We start from the raw sequence: 15,038 nt of genomic DNA on the forward strand, positions 1-15,038 counted from the left end.
TTAAGTATTACGAGCTCACTAATATAATCACTAAGAATAGGTTCGTTGTAAATTTGTAAGCGGTAGAAGTAGGAGCGAGAGGTATAATAGCCAAATCTCTCTACAACCTGCTAAAAGACTTAGGCCTGTTAAGAACTAACATCAGTTCATTCTTGGGACGTGCGTCGAAGGTAGCCCTAATAGGTTCGTTTTAAATTGGGTTAGGTAGAGAGAGGAGGTTGGACAGTGGACAGTGCGTTTAAGGCGCGTTAGATGGGGGCTCCTTAAACCTACACCTGGGTGGCAAGCCCCAGGCACTGTTCAGGCTCCACTCCCTGTAACGTGATGGACCCGGCATCTTCACGTTCAATCCATGGAATGCAGAGGTTTCGTCTCATTTGAACAATATTTACTCTAGGGTCTCCATTTAACCGAGGTTAGTAGAAAAGTCTTGCTGCGGCTGCGCTAATGCACAAAAAACACAAGATTTTTCCAATCCTTATCAAAAACTCACTTGTGCAAACTCTCCTGTTACCAATTCTTGACTACGCTGGTACATCTTGCCTCAATAGCAGTGAAGAGCTTATAAACAAACTTAGAATTTCAGGTTATTGTTCGTTGGGATCCCTATATAGTCTCCCACTTTTAGACACTTCATATGTGCTCTTAAAAGAGTCGTCAATTTGTTCGTTGGTCAAAAGAAGCTGTCCGCGTTCTTTCTTAAAAACGGTGTGTGAATAATCAAAAGGGGTTTTATCAAAAACTTCTACTTCCTTTGTAGCCCGTTTAAATTTTTGCGATATTCTGCGGTCTGTGCGGATATACCTTGAATTAGTTTTAAAATTGACCTTAACGCCCTAGCTAGTTGATGACTAAGGTAAATGTCGCCTAGAGCTTTGGTTATACGAAGATTTTTTAGTAATTCTCGTTTTTTCCTTCTCATTTTAATTTTGAAAGAATTGTCTTTGTTTTTGAGAGCGTAACGATTTTTAGGTAACATATATTAAGTAATAACTGTTGAAACTCGTAGCTTTTATACAAAGTTCCATTGATATTCTTAAAATTAAATTTTCATTTAGCTTAACATTTATCGTTTAGCAATCTTTTTTTTATAACAACACCAATACGTCATAGCATCTTGCTGCATCGAACATCACAATCAAAATATTCAATCACTACAAACATTTTCAAAGCGCACAACATCCGCTTTGAAAATGTTTATCTTTTCAAGTCCAATTTATTATACAACAAATGCATCTCAAGTGAGATTTCAAATTCAATAAACCAAAATGGACGTCTAAATAAGCACATGCCATCTAGTTTTCTGCGCTTGAGAATTTTTATTTACCGATACCGATACCAAATTATTTAAATTTTTGTTGCTCTGCAGTTAAGATGCGCAGTTTCGAATCTATGGAAGCTCTTATTTAGCAATCTTCAACTACTTGATTTTAAATTGTGTAATTATCTCTTTATCACAATATAAGATGATTACTTAATTGCAATTACTTAATTGACGTAAATTTTTATGAAAAAAATATAAAGCGGAATTAATGTATGGATCAAGAAACGTAGGTCCATACAACAACGCAAAAATAAAACAGAACAAACAAACAGATCTATACAGAATCAAATACTGATCACTCAATGAAGATAACGTATTTAAATAAAGAATTATAAGTTATAGACATACAATGATATTTTTCGGATATACTACGCGTGCGTATTTATGGTTAAAACTACATACTCCCGACGTTTCGGTTACTTTCAGCAACCGTGATCGCGGGCAGACGAGATGAATGAAACTCGCGAAAGTCTTAGATCTCATCATACAACGATAGTTTATAAAAAAATAATTAAATGGGTATTTCTATGTAACTTTATCTATCGAAGAATAACAGGTTTTATGTCAGCTACGGCGGGTAGATCGAAGAAAAATTAAAAATTACATTATTTTTATTCATTAAAATTAAATTCAACGCTACTGATTAATAAACAACATACGCTGTCATAACCTCTGTCTTCAATTAGTAAGTGAAATAAGTTATTTGAAGGATTTAACATTTTTTATTTGCGTAAATTGAAGCTATAATTGATAAGTGGAAGACAACGTTACTATTCAAATTAATTAAAGTGTTTTAAGGTGAATTGTGTTTTCGTTATAAGTAATTAGCATAAATTAAATGTATCTAATTTTTAAAAACTTTAACATCATCATTTATAGTATAGTAAAGCAAGTTTTTTAATCAAATTGACAAAGCAATACAATTGTAATATAAAAATTTTAGTTTAAAATATTCAATGGACAACACAAATTTTGTTCATCTTATATGCTACTGTAAAATTTATGCTTCTATAATATTTTACTCACACATTTAATATTGTAATTTCGTAAATTTGCTTTTAATTTCCTGTGGACTATATCATTACATGCTTTCTAACCTGTTCATTTATATGGTCATACTTTCATAATATAATATCAGGATAATTTTAACTTTATTATCAATGAATTAATATGACTTTGTAGAGTTCGGTTCAAAGTTGATTTTCGTACGCAACACATTCATAATTAGTGGGAATTACTGACAACTCGAAAAGAGAGCATGACAAGTTGTAAACAAAAAAAGGTTTGGTTCAATCAGTTAGGTTTAATGGAATTACTATATTGTACTCCACTCGTTTTATTTTAGTCTTTATTTTTGATAGACTCACACTGATGAAGTAAAAAAATAAGAAGTTTGTATAAATTATTGTCTTTCTAATTTTTACTAATCCTATCTGATATTGATAATTATTATTCATGTAGATTGTAGAATATCTTTTTAATTTCTGAATTTGGTATGGACTTACTTATGTATTTCTGTTTCGGCTTAAGATACGTATCAAAGGAGCAACTCTGAATACTTTTCAGATGCTTTCATTGCAGAGAAACTTTAATGACACTTTATTATTAAAGAAGCGAAATGAAGTCTTTGAAAACGCTAATAGAAAAACGAAACCTTTCACGATTCCTACTTCACCAGTAAGGACGAGATTAATAGTGGTAATGAAGATTAACAAATAACGTTAACATTTCAAAAGGGACAATGACATGACATCTACAATATTAGAAACTTTACAAAGTGGCCCTAACTAGGTTCTATAACTAAAGTGGGTCGTAATCTCATATCAGTGTAGTGGATGGCTTGATCAAAAGATTTTCCCTTTATTTTACATCAATATATTTATTTAATATTTAACGCATGTAATGCAATAGCACTTTACTAGAATTGAAAAGTAAAACATTGACATTTCAATACATAACCAAATTGTTAAAATAAACTTTCAAGTGGTAAGTAGTTTAGGCCTCTGCCGCATGAATGTTGGTTAGTTCAGGTTAGTATTGCGACCAAAAATAGCCTATCCTCATTCTTATGAGTTAATAGCTGTATTACCAACCACCGATATTACCAATACCAATTACAGATTACCAATTACAGATATTCGATATCTTTAAAGTAACCAATACTACTGTCCAAAGTATTAAATAACGTTCTGTTTATTTGAGTTGCACAAGTTAATCAGAAATATTTTTCCAGTGCCCTCTAGACCACCTGACAAGAAAACTCCACCCATATTTTATTCCTTGCTCGTAATGATTTGTCGTAGGCTATCTTCTGTTCTGCAGCAAAATATACTTATTATATAAATTTATTATTACTTATACATTTATTACAATTACCATTACTAATACTTTCCCATTGTTAGTTGTCTATCTTAAAAACTCTGTGTCTTACAACTATTGTATTCTATTTGGCTGTGGTAGACCAGTTAGTATAATTACATAAATCATGTACAGATGCAAAGGGAAAATAAGCAGTTATTAAATATGTATATCGTCGGACAACTGACACCTAACAGCCTTTTGAAAATTTTATGAAACAGCCTTAAAGCTAGTAATATTTGGTAATGCAACAATATACTCGTAGCTAAAATAGTGTGAGACCGTCATCATAGTGAGTTGATAGCCGTGGTGGGAGCGGTTTTAAAATTATATTAAAGATGGTTGGTACCGAGACTGTTTGTGTCAGCATACACCCCTGCTGAAAATAAATCTTTGGCCTGAAGAGGACCTTGGAGAGGAATTAAAACACTGCTTCCTTCTTTGATTTTTTTTCATCGAGGGATGTAATTCTAAGGGATGGAGGAATGCAATTCAGCTTCCAAGCAGATGGAAGTCTGATAATTTTATCGCCTCGTTACCCCTAACCTAAAGAATGAAGGACGGGGGGAAATAGCGTCACCTTCTCATTTCACACAGGACTCTATCGTAATCGAGCTCAGGTGCATTGAACGAGAGTGTCATTATCAAATGCGCAAGTGACCCGTTGACGCTTCACTAGGGCGATGAGGGAAACCTTTGGAACTTAATGTGTAGTCCCAGACTTATCGTGTGGTGTTGGAAAAAAGTGACTCCGACTCATTTCTTGTGTTGGAGAAAAGTGATAAATCCCGTCGCTAACGAAGAAATAAAATAAGAAAGGCTGTTAAGGGGTTCCTTGGATCTTGTCTCCGATACTCGACGCCTCTTCGTACCACGGTAGATGTATGGGTGGATGTGTTAATATAATACATGTCTCGCCTATATCGTTCGAATAATTTTATTCATTAAGTTCTCCGTACTAATACTTTTATCATGTCATTTTCTCAATATAAAGTTAAGATTAGATAAGCCATTAAAATATCCGTATTTGTATTTTGTTAAGGATTTAAACATTATTTTTATATTATTTAAAGTTAAAATTAAAAAAAAAATCTTGTTGTTAGCGTTTAGAGATATACGGGGTTAAGAGACTTAAAAAACATTTAAGGTATCTCTTTTTTTGTCAAAGGTTGGTTTTTTCAAAGCATTTCCAACATTTTGTTGATAAAATTTTGTTACATCACCATTTCTCAGGGCAAAAATATTCAATAATATAAATAGCTTATAACTTCGATAATACAAATGTATTTATTTAATTCGGCAGATAAATTGTATCGTAAATAAATAATAATTATCAAAAATAGTTTCTGTTAAAAGTTCATTATAGCTGGATAAATGCGCCTGTTTTAAATAACCTGTTTAATTATTATAACGATACTATTGTATTGAATATTATATAAGAAAAATTCAATATCACAAATGGGTTTATTAATTTATTTAAAACCTTACAATGTTATTCCATTTCAGAAGCCTCAAAACTAAGTTACGTTGATAATATTAAGTTAATTTTATGTCTTTGAAAGTAAGTTAATAAATTTAACTTTAAGATTAGGAAGTAGAGGAGAGACCACTGGTGGTGAAATAATCGCCTTTGTTGCTTATGTGTTATAATTTTTTGTATGCTACAAAGACCTTGCTTTCTTATATATATGTACAGAAATATTTTGTCACAAATACATCTTAATGGCTTTGTGCGAAGGTCTAAAATCTATAGTAAATAGTTAATTTAAATCTACAAAACTCATTTCAATTCCTTAATTTTCCTATCAAAAATGTTCGTGCTTTTGCAAATCAATTCAAGTCAAGAGGTCAATTAAGTTTATAATTAAAAGTATCTTTATAAGAAATACTACATAATTTTATTACACTGCATATAAACTAACGTTAAGATCAGTTTGCAGTAAATGCGATCGCGGCCGCTAGCAAAATACAATTGTATAGTAAATCCGAAAAAATATAGCTTCATCGTAAAAGTCTTACATATGATTAATCAATTTTTATATAAAATTCTGGGGAATGTTGTAGAAATACCTATTATTTGATATATTTACCCTACTGTGATGGAACTAGCTAGGAGAAGTTATAGTTGATGCAAGTGGTCACAGTTTTGATATAGACTTTCTTAATAACAATTAGTAATTCTGCTGGATTACATTATGTTCACAAGTTACCGCTCGGTGTATTGGTTGTGATGGAGAATATAATATTTCATAGATTGATTGTTGCCGGGACATTAAAATTCTAAAGGAACAAATAAAACCGTTAAACTCTTCATAACAACAAATAATCAATGTAACATACATCTGAAAAAGTATTGATCAATAAACCTAACCGTAACAATAAATAATAATGTTTCTCACTTGCTCCTTGAAACCCAGATGCCATAAACTAAAATATATCAAAATTTATTTTTCGTTTTACGAACACTTTACTTAATCCAGATCGGCATCGTGCTGACCGGCGCGGCGGCGACTTGTGGACCGTTTTTAATTTATTATAGTTTTAACATAGGGTGCTGAGTGGAAAATGGGAAAAGCTACGTAGGTAGTGTGGCAGTCCTGAAACAAACGGATTTTGTTACTATACACAAAAAAGATGCAGTTCAATGAAAATATTAATATTTAATTTATTTATAAGAACTTAATTTGTTTATCACAATTACAACAGTAGCTGATTAATTGTTTAATTTTTTTCCAGTACTACAATCTTTTATTTCTAATTACGTCATATTAAACAATATATTTCCAATCTTAATGTATAAAGGAATTCGCAAAATCGCAATGTTATTACTTTAGCCTGAGTTTAGTCTAAGCTGCAGAGTTTTGAAATTAGACTTATATTTGGTTTCACATTTCCATTAACAAGGTTTTCCTCGTATTTCATGTTCGCGATCCAGTTTAAGTAAAGCAGTTTGCGATACTTCCAGAAATTATATAAGTACTCGTAACATTCGAATTTAAAGTGAAAAGGGTTCAATATTTAGTTTAAAAAAAAGGTATTACTGACTCGTAGGATCAGTAACCGAAACCCTTCATAAAAGGAAACATTCATCTGTCGGAACAAGACTTCCTGTGAAGGACTGAACTTGTAGAAATATAATATTTTAGTTTGCAAATAGTTTACGAGAGACTTTTAGAACAGATTACTTTACGGATCGAAATGAACAGTTCTATCACAACAACTTTTTTACTCTCTTCATCATTTACCGACTTATATATCTAGCCAAAACAAGATTCTCTACTGAACCTAGAAACAAAATGGACTCTGTATCAAAAAGGCGACTCTCCTCTTATTTAAAATGATATAATTAACTTTTCTTATGCTACAATTGTTGGGTTTAAAGGTAAGTTCTGGTTATCACGACTTACAAAATAATAACATTATGTGATGATTACATTTACATTAAAGACAATGTGTTGTTGACTACAACATGGGTAATTCTTATACAATGTTCCCTTTCCGTTAACTGAGAAAATAAATAAATTGCATTTATGTCGTTTCATTCATGCTGCATAATTGTTTCCTGTAAATGTTCGTCCGTTTGCGGTTGTAGATATTTTCGATCTATTTCTAAGGGATTATTTAAATCAAGAATAAATGATAGAAAGTTATGATAAAAATATATTCTTATAAGTTTTCTTCAACCTTATCTTTTTCAATTAAACTTGTGTTTTTCCAATGATTTTAGAAACGTGTACGTGATATACTTGCTTTGAGTAATAATTTTAACTTTATTTATAATTCTGTGAGTAAGAAAATACAAAGCGGTGCAGCGTTTGAGCATGTTTTGTAAGATTTATTTAGTTTTATACATCGTAAAGATTTTGCCCGCTGTAACACAATGGACGTGCGGTATTGTACCTAAGTCATCCCGCATATTTCTCTAAAGAATAATCTTCAAACATATACATCGACACTCGTATAAGTTTAATAGCCGGACACCACATAAAACAAACTCCGGTTGTCTAATTAATAATTAAATTGGATACAACATTAAGAACGCCTCAAAAACAACAATGTTTTATTTATAAGATATCATAAAGTTGTGATTATAAACAAATAAACAGTACAGTTTTCATATATTGTAAAACAGACTTCGTTCGAGACTTCGCCACACAGATTTGTAGATAAATGTTAGTTAAGCAAATGACTGTTGAATAGAAGAGGCGTAGTATTTAGTACTAACAAATGCCGAAGTACTTTATTTTTAAAAAAGAAAATGTTAAGTAAGTCTTCATCTCCTAAAAGGTGTATTGATAAGAACACCGCAAGCTGTGTTTAGTACATTATCATAAAATAAGAACGAAAATTGTTACAACACACATTTTTGTACTTTGTTTTTTAACAAAGGTAAATATTATTAAAATCAATTACTGTGTCTACAAAGTAAAGTAAAATTCATCACAATATTTGTTCATCTGATGGTATACAGAATGAAAACGAACGTAAAATGATAAATGAATTTATTTGACACCAACGTTACAGAATATTGACTATTTGCGTTAAAATATTATAAACTCACTTTCTAGTCAATTAAATCGTTACAAGTTACATAACATCGACATTTTGTTTAAAAATTATTACATAAAAGTTTGTAAATAACGAAAATTTTCAAAATATGGACCTAAAATAATAATAACTTATAATGTACCCTTGTAATGTACTTTTCCGAGGAATTGCCAAAATACAACGCTTCTGTATTCTACGCTGCGTGATATCTGTGAGTGAGATACCACAAGTGGTAACAAATTATACGTGTCTAAAATATCAGATTGGTTGACTTGGCCGGCTTCTACCAGCTATATAGAGACAAAAGTTGAGAATTATGTCATGTTTGGCCATTAGTGCACTTTAGCTCCAAATTCATATACTAGTTTTTAATTGGCTTAAAAAGTAGTATAGTCATTAGAGTATCAGAAAGCTTATCTTAATCTAAAAGTTCCGTAAGCTCATAATTCTGAAAAATGTAAACCTTTAATGTAGGAAATTACTGACTACGGTCATAGGCTTCTAGAAAATAGTGCAGAAAGACATATACACCTGACTAGCATCCTGACGTTACACCTGGCTTCCGCCAAGGTTGTAGCACGCTAGATGCAATGTAATACCTAAGATGGACGCTGGACGTCCAAAGTTTCAGAGTTTTTATACGCTGACACTCCAAAAAAAAATAGCATTTCTTAACCGTTGTACTATATTCGTTGTACATTTAAGGTCTTTGCAACAACTGACTTCACGGAGACAACTTACTCCCAGCGTCTGGGAAGTGTTATCTAGGTCTAACATATTTTTAATATGTCGGATATGAAAAATAGACGTGAATCTACGTTACAGGGCAAGGACCTGATTCGGGAGGACGTCTTAGTAGCTCTCAACAATAGCCAAGAGGGGCGGCCGTTTACATTGGCATGAAGCAAACTCTTCGTCACTAGCACCACTTTTATCAAATCCCTGCAATCAGTTCTCTTCTAGAGGCCCAGTTGAAATGTTACCGTTTTCCTTGCTGGCTAGAAGAGTGGGAGAGTTTCGTCATGATCAAGGCCGGTTCATCATATATAGGCCCGTTTATCACTTAGATTGAGTTGAATGTTTCTTTGTTTCGCCTGAGAGCCCCCAATAGGGCATCGTAGGTTTTCAGGGTACTTAAGGTATTTATCTGTTATTTATTCTTAGTTGTTTTATAGGCTATTTTTGGATAATTATTTCAAACTACACCGTGACCCAGATCAATGTATTAATTCCATGCCATCGATTGTTTAAAATATTTTTTATAAATTTATTTTCAAATCTATGTCACAGACAAATAAAAAGAAATTAAAAGTGCGAGACGATTCAATAAATAGACAATTTTTACGATGTTTATATAAATAAATACCATGTTTAAACTAACTTCTATGCTTCATATAGACACATCTCACTCCGTACACACTTCACACATTGGTTGTAGGAAAATTTATTATAATTTTGATACCACGATTTATTATATTGTCTCGAGGATCGTATTCAGGAGCTTCAGAATAACGATTGCAAAATGTTATACGTTAGCATAGAACAACCAGTAGGGTTCAATAACAGATACACGGAAAATGAATAAAATTATAAAGGAAATATTCATCAACATCATCATCATCATCTTCGGCCTATCGCAGCCCACTGCTGAGCAAAGCCCTTTTCTCACTTGAAGAAGTTTAGTGCATTAATCACCACGCTTGCTCAAGACGGGTTGGCGATTTCAATGTTATAATTTGAAATTATAAGACCAGGTTTCCTCACGATCTTTTCCTTCACCATCTGTCAGTGGTGTCTAAATACTCTTAGAAAGTACATATGAAAAGATCACATTGGTACTTGCCAGGTTTCATACCCGCGCCCTCAGGTGTGAGAGGCGGGCCTTTAACGTCCACGCCACCACGACTTAAAACGAAATATTAAGATAATAAAATTAATTTTTATGTTCATTTCAATACATATACATATATGCAATGCATTTTTCTAACTTAAATTTTGAGCTTAACTTTTTCATATATTATTATAATAATAAACATCGGAGAGCCTGTTGTAAATTGAAACCTGATTGATGTGCAAAATATTGTTTATATAAATAACTTGTGTTGATGGTTCAAATTAGTCTTACATTGAATCTGAATACGATCCCCAAAAAATCGCATTTTTTACACTGTTTTATTATACTGTATGTGGTTTTAAGTATAGCTGTCACGTGTATTGGGTTGTAATATTTACTTCTTATTGTATAGTCTCGCAAATTTATGGTAATATATTTAATATATATATTTACAATTAATTCATTGAGGAGTACTCAGTTAATAAAATCTTTAAGTTCTGTTAAACTTTACCTATTGCGAACTAGTAAGGCTTTAACTACTCTTTCCATATATTTTAAAAATTTTAACTCTGTCCGTCTCTCTCAGTCCTAAGTATAATCGTATTAAGTTGTGGTGATTATAATAAACTTCTAATAATACCTATATATGTTCTATTGTGTCAGAGACGAAATCCGTTAGCATTCAATGGATTCAACGTGCGGGTGGCGGGTTCGTCGCGTCCAAGCTCCTCTCTCTACCTAACCAAATTTGAAACGAACCTACTAGGGCTGCCTTGAAAGTAAGTTCCAAGAATGAATTGATATTAGTTCTGGACAGGCCCAAGTCTTTTAGTACGTTGTAGAGAGATTTAGCCGTTATACCTCTCTTTCACACTTCTACCGCTTACAAATCCACGACGTACCTATTTCTAGTGAGCTCGTAATATTTATTGACCTTGATGGTATGGTCTTTGGGGATATTGGTTTCCCAAGGAACCGTTAGCTCTATTATCGCAATGCGCTTTAAAATTCGCGAATACACAAATATTTCTGGTCTGAAGGCCGACGCACAAATATCCTCTGGGATTTTTATTATTTCTCACACGTATACATCATTCACCTTTTCTCACAAAACATACTGATCGCTCGTCTGTATTTATTTCCCTTTGCGCTCTGGCTACCGAAAAACTAACCGTTTCACGTATGATTTCTAGAACTCCATCGTGACGACGCGAGTGTTGACCGCTATCCAGGAGTACCTTACATCTCACCATAAAATTCTAAGCAGTTTAAACTGCCTTCCCACAGATAAAGCAAGTTTCTTCGGTACCTTTACCCAATTTTATTGAATTACTCTGATCTGGGAGAGTCATTTGGAATGCAGTGAGTAAAATTTAAGCAGTGCTGGCGACCAATCAATCATTTTAGTGCTAACTGGATGCAAAGACCTCCTATGTCTAACGACTCGTTCGGCATCTCTAAACTCATTGCATGTATCTTATATTTAGCATTCTCGTCTTGCCAAATAAAAGACTTCAATACAACCGTATCTTAGACTTTCCTTTTGATCCTAACCCTACTCTGTTACTTTGAACTCCTATCATAAACTGCTTATGGAATCTTGACTCTAGTTCTGTGGCATCTTTGTCTTTTGGGTGCGATGTAACGAAGTCATCACGGGATTTCCCCATAATATATCTCTTGAAAACTTTTAGGTGTTTATAGAGCTCCAATGACCTTTTTAGACCCATCCCAAAACTATTGCGATCCCTGAATAAATCAGCTGTTAGCGCGAGCCCGAGCCACATCTTCGATATTTTTATGACGCCTGCATCTAATTTTGACAAAAATAAAAAAGTTAAAAATATATAATAAAAAAAAATAGTTAATAAAAAAATACCTGAAATTTCAATCATTTATTAATTTAGTAAGTGTTTGAATTGCAATTTCAGTCTTGATTCTTAATGTTTAACGTTTCTTCAAGTAATGACCTTCAAAATGGCTGAAGCCAGTATTTATAGTTGTCAAAACCAAGTTGATACTTAAATTTTGCCATAACAAAATTAAAATGGATCAGTATTATAATTAATTATGATCAGTCATAAAAATAATTGTAAGGATTATAGGCTAACGGCACGGTAAGTATTAGTTTCTAAGTATGTGTTTTCTAAATAAAGTAATTAAATTAAACTTCACAGGTTCTTCATAATTGCGCCTATTACATTTTCCTTTTTTATATTTACTTATATATATCATGTCCAAGTCATTTAGTTGAATTTGGTAGGAGTTTGTAAAATCTCAGTGTCTCCTTATTCCTGATATTATTTAGTTTATTTTCTTTTCTTTTCAAACATTGTTTTTTCATATGTAGTGTATTGCTGTCGACAAACATTTCATCGACGACTTAAACTAAAAACAAACAAAACACATAGCAGATGGCTGTTTCTGTGTATTTTGTTTTATTGTCGTTGCTCACCCTTACTGATAATATTTTTCCAGGTCTTACCGCCTTTCTCTCTCGCTAATTTATTTAGAACCAATATTTAGTTTGCCACACGTCAAGGCTATATAATTTAACAGTGGTATCTTAATCTTATTTCTCGCTGCGGCTTGCTTGTTTGTTTGTTGTAGTGGTGGTAGCCTACCACCACAACAATCCCGTTGATACCCTACTACTACCAGGACTTCGCCTAAGGGAAACAAGATCGCACCAGGATGGATGTGCCTTTTAACACCCCACAAACAGTTTATCCTCAGAAAGGTGTCATTTTCGCTCATCATTACTTTTTTTAAGTATGAAGTTTGACACTGCCCACTGTGAGGTTGTATAAAACGCCCTACGGAAAGTATCGAGGGAGAATTACAAAACATTTTGTCAAGTACGAAAAATATGTCGGTTTATTAGAGAATTCATTAAACAATAACATTGCACAATGTTTGTAGTATAAATATCTTGAGAATTAGTATAAACTTTATACTAATTCTCAAGATATTTCAAACACATAAATAATAAATATAATAATCAAGAAAGGGTAAATTACAAATTTCCATTTTATATAAAAGTTTATTTAGTTTATTAGTAATAAATAGTACAACAAATGCATTTCTATTTAATATACCTACCTATATGCAAAAACCAGTTATTTTAATCAATTAACATATAATTATTAACAATAGCTATTATTACAAACACTAAAGTCGTTTTAATCGTTTTAATCTTTTCTTCGGTTAGCAACAGTAGCGTCTCTGTCCCGGTTGACTCCTCGCAGCAGCCATCCTCGTCCAGGCTGACCTGGCTCTCCGCCAACAGGACAATCATGAGCATCATAATATTGAGCTAAGAACATTCGTCTTGGACAATCAGATGTGTTCGGTGTACTGCCGTGTATCAAAAGATAAGAGAAGATAACTACGTCCCCAGCTTCAGCAACCACTGGAATCGCCTTCTCGATTGGATATTTACTCTATAGAATAAAACAAAACAACATTTTCGCAATTACAAAATTATATTGCATTTAATATCTTGATATTAAAATACATTAAATAAATACTTAACTTTGAAAGAATTAATCACATTGTATAAAGTAAATAAAGTAAATGAACTGACATGAAATGAAACTTCAAGCATGATAATAAATGACATCATTAATATCAGAATTAACATAATAATGTTTAGTAGCTCTTGCCTGATCCACATAGTGGAAATTGCTTCCTTCTTTAGGGCCAAAATCTTCTAGCGGTCCCAGCTTGTGTGAGCCTGGGTACACAAACAATCCTCCGTTTTTAGGACTTGCAGCGTCTAAATGAATAAAGGCTGCTACCATGGAGTCGTTTTTGTATGGAAAGTATGGATAATCCTGTACAAATGTGTACAATAAGTTGACTGCATTGTAGTAAAATAATAATATTTTAATTTGGACTTTGAAAATCGTTTTATTAAAACAACTCCATCTCACCTGGTGCATGGGATACGAGCCACCTTTTTCTGGAGGTTTGAAATGAGCTTTGGTGTGATGTAGCGCTATATTCTTTGTATCCATGACGTCTTCTAGCGCGTCTAGAAGGCTGTCATTATATAATAACTTACCAAAAACAGCATTGTGGTATTGCAAGTTGTGAATACCTTTAACCTATAAAATGATAAAGTATATATAATTATTTATTAATTAGTTATATATTTATTAGCATCAAATAATCAAAGTGTTTATTCAAAAACTTAAATTCATTTTTAATTTAATTTTCTTCCCTTTTTATACATTTAATATTAATTATATAACTTATAGTAATTACAAAATATCAAAATAAACTCATAGCTATATTATTCCCTAAACTAAGAATATTATATTATATTAAAATAGGTTATTTTACTTACGGTGTAAGGGCTACCGGTTTCTCTAAAGTTATCATCTCCACCAACCCAAAGACTCTCGATTTTCTGTTGATTCTTTCTTCTAAACAAGTCGTCATACTCCTGTGATAATGTTTTTAGTTCACCGTCTTTTATTAACTTTTTTAAATGAATGAATCCATTTTCCTTGTAAAACTTTTTCTGTTCTTCAGTTAACCGAACCATGTCGAAGTTGTATGGAAAATGTACATTCAAATTGGTATAATTTACTATTAGTATATAAGAACGGAAAGGTGAACCGGACAAGGTCAGCGACCCCCCGATAAGACCACGGAATGAGTTTATTTGTAAACACAACAATTTATTATTACGTTACGTAAGTATATTATAAGAGTTTTACAGGGTTCCGTCGATGTCTTTTCCGTTTAATGTGCTTATATTTGAACTCTCAGATTAAAAAAGAACAGTCTTTAGCTCGATATATTTACTTATTTTTATTACAAGTATTTTACACGGCAATATTATGATAATAATTCAATGTCACTGAAATCAGCCAACGTCATCGTAAAACTATAGATCTACAGATTTTGGTAAATTCGTTACTTCGTATAGAAATTACACTTTAAAAACTATTTTCATATTTTTTA

General features: G+C 32.4%; 1 protein-coding gene across 1 annotated transcript; it reads right to left on the minus strand.

The window, feature by feature from the left end:
- Positions 1–13,058: 13,058 nt before the first annotated feature.
- LOC116773027 (phytanoyl-CoA dioxygenase, peroxisomal-like) lies at positions 13,059–14,648 on the minus strand. The gene is made up of 4 exons (XM_032665387.2): positions 14,416–14,648; positions 14,000–14,173; positions 13,730–13,900; positions 13,059–13,507 (listed from the first exon to the last, which is right to left on the minus strand). The coding sequence occupies exons 1-4, from the start codon at positions 14,614–14,616 to the stop codon at positions 13,256–13,258; spliced, it is 798 nt and encodes a 265-aa protein (XP_032521278.2). The 5' UTR covers positions 14,617–14,648; the 3' UTR covers positions 13,059–13,255.
- Between the last annotated feature and the right edge of the window lie 390 nt (positions 14,649–15,038).

This window comes from Danaus plexippus (genome assembly GCF_018135715.1).
Source record: "Danaus plexippus chromosome 18 unlocalized genomic scaffold, MEX_DaPlex mxdp_35, whole genome shotgun sequence".
Lineage (NCBI taxonomy): Eukaryota > Metazoa > Arthropoda > Insecta > Lepidoptera > Nymphalidae > Danaus > Danaus plexippus.

Coding starts and splice junctions, on each gene's coding strand:
- LOC116773027 (XM_032665387.2), bottom strand. CDS start 14,616: ATGGTTCGGTTAACTGAAGAACAGAAAAAGTTTTACAAGGAAAATGGA. Junction 13,901..13,999: donor GCTCGTATCCCATGCACCAG/GTGAGATGGAGT, acceptor ACATTTGTACAG/GATTATCCATACTTTCCATA. Junction 13,508..13,729: donor ATTTCCACTATGTGGATCAG/GCAAGAGCTACT, acceptor TTTATTCTATAG/AGTAAATATCCAATCGAGAA.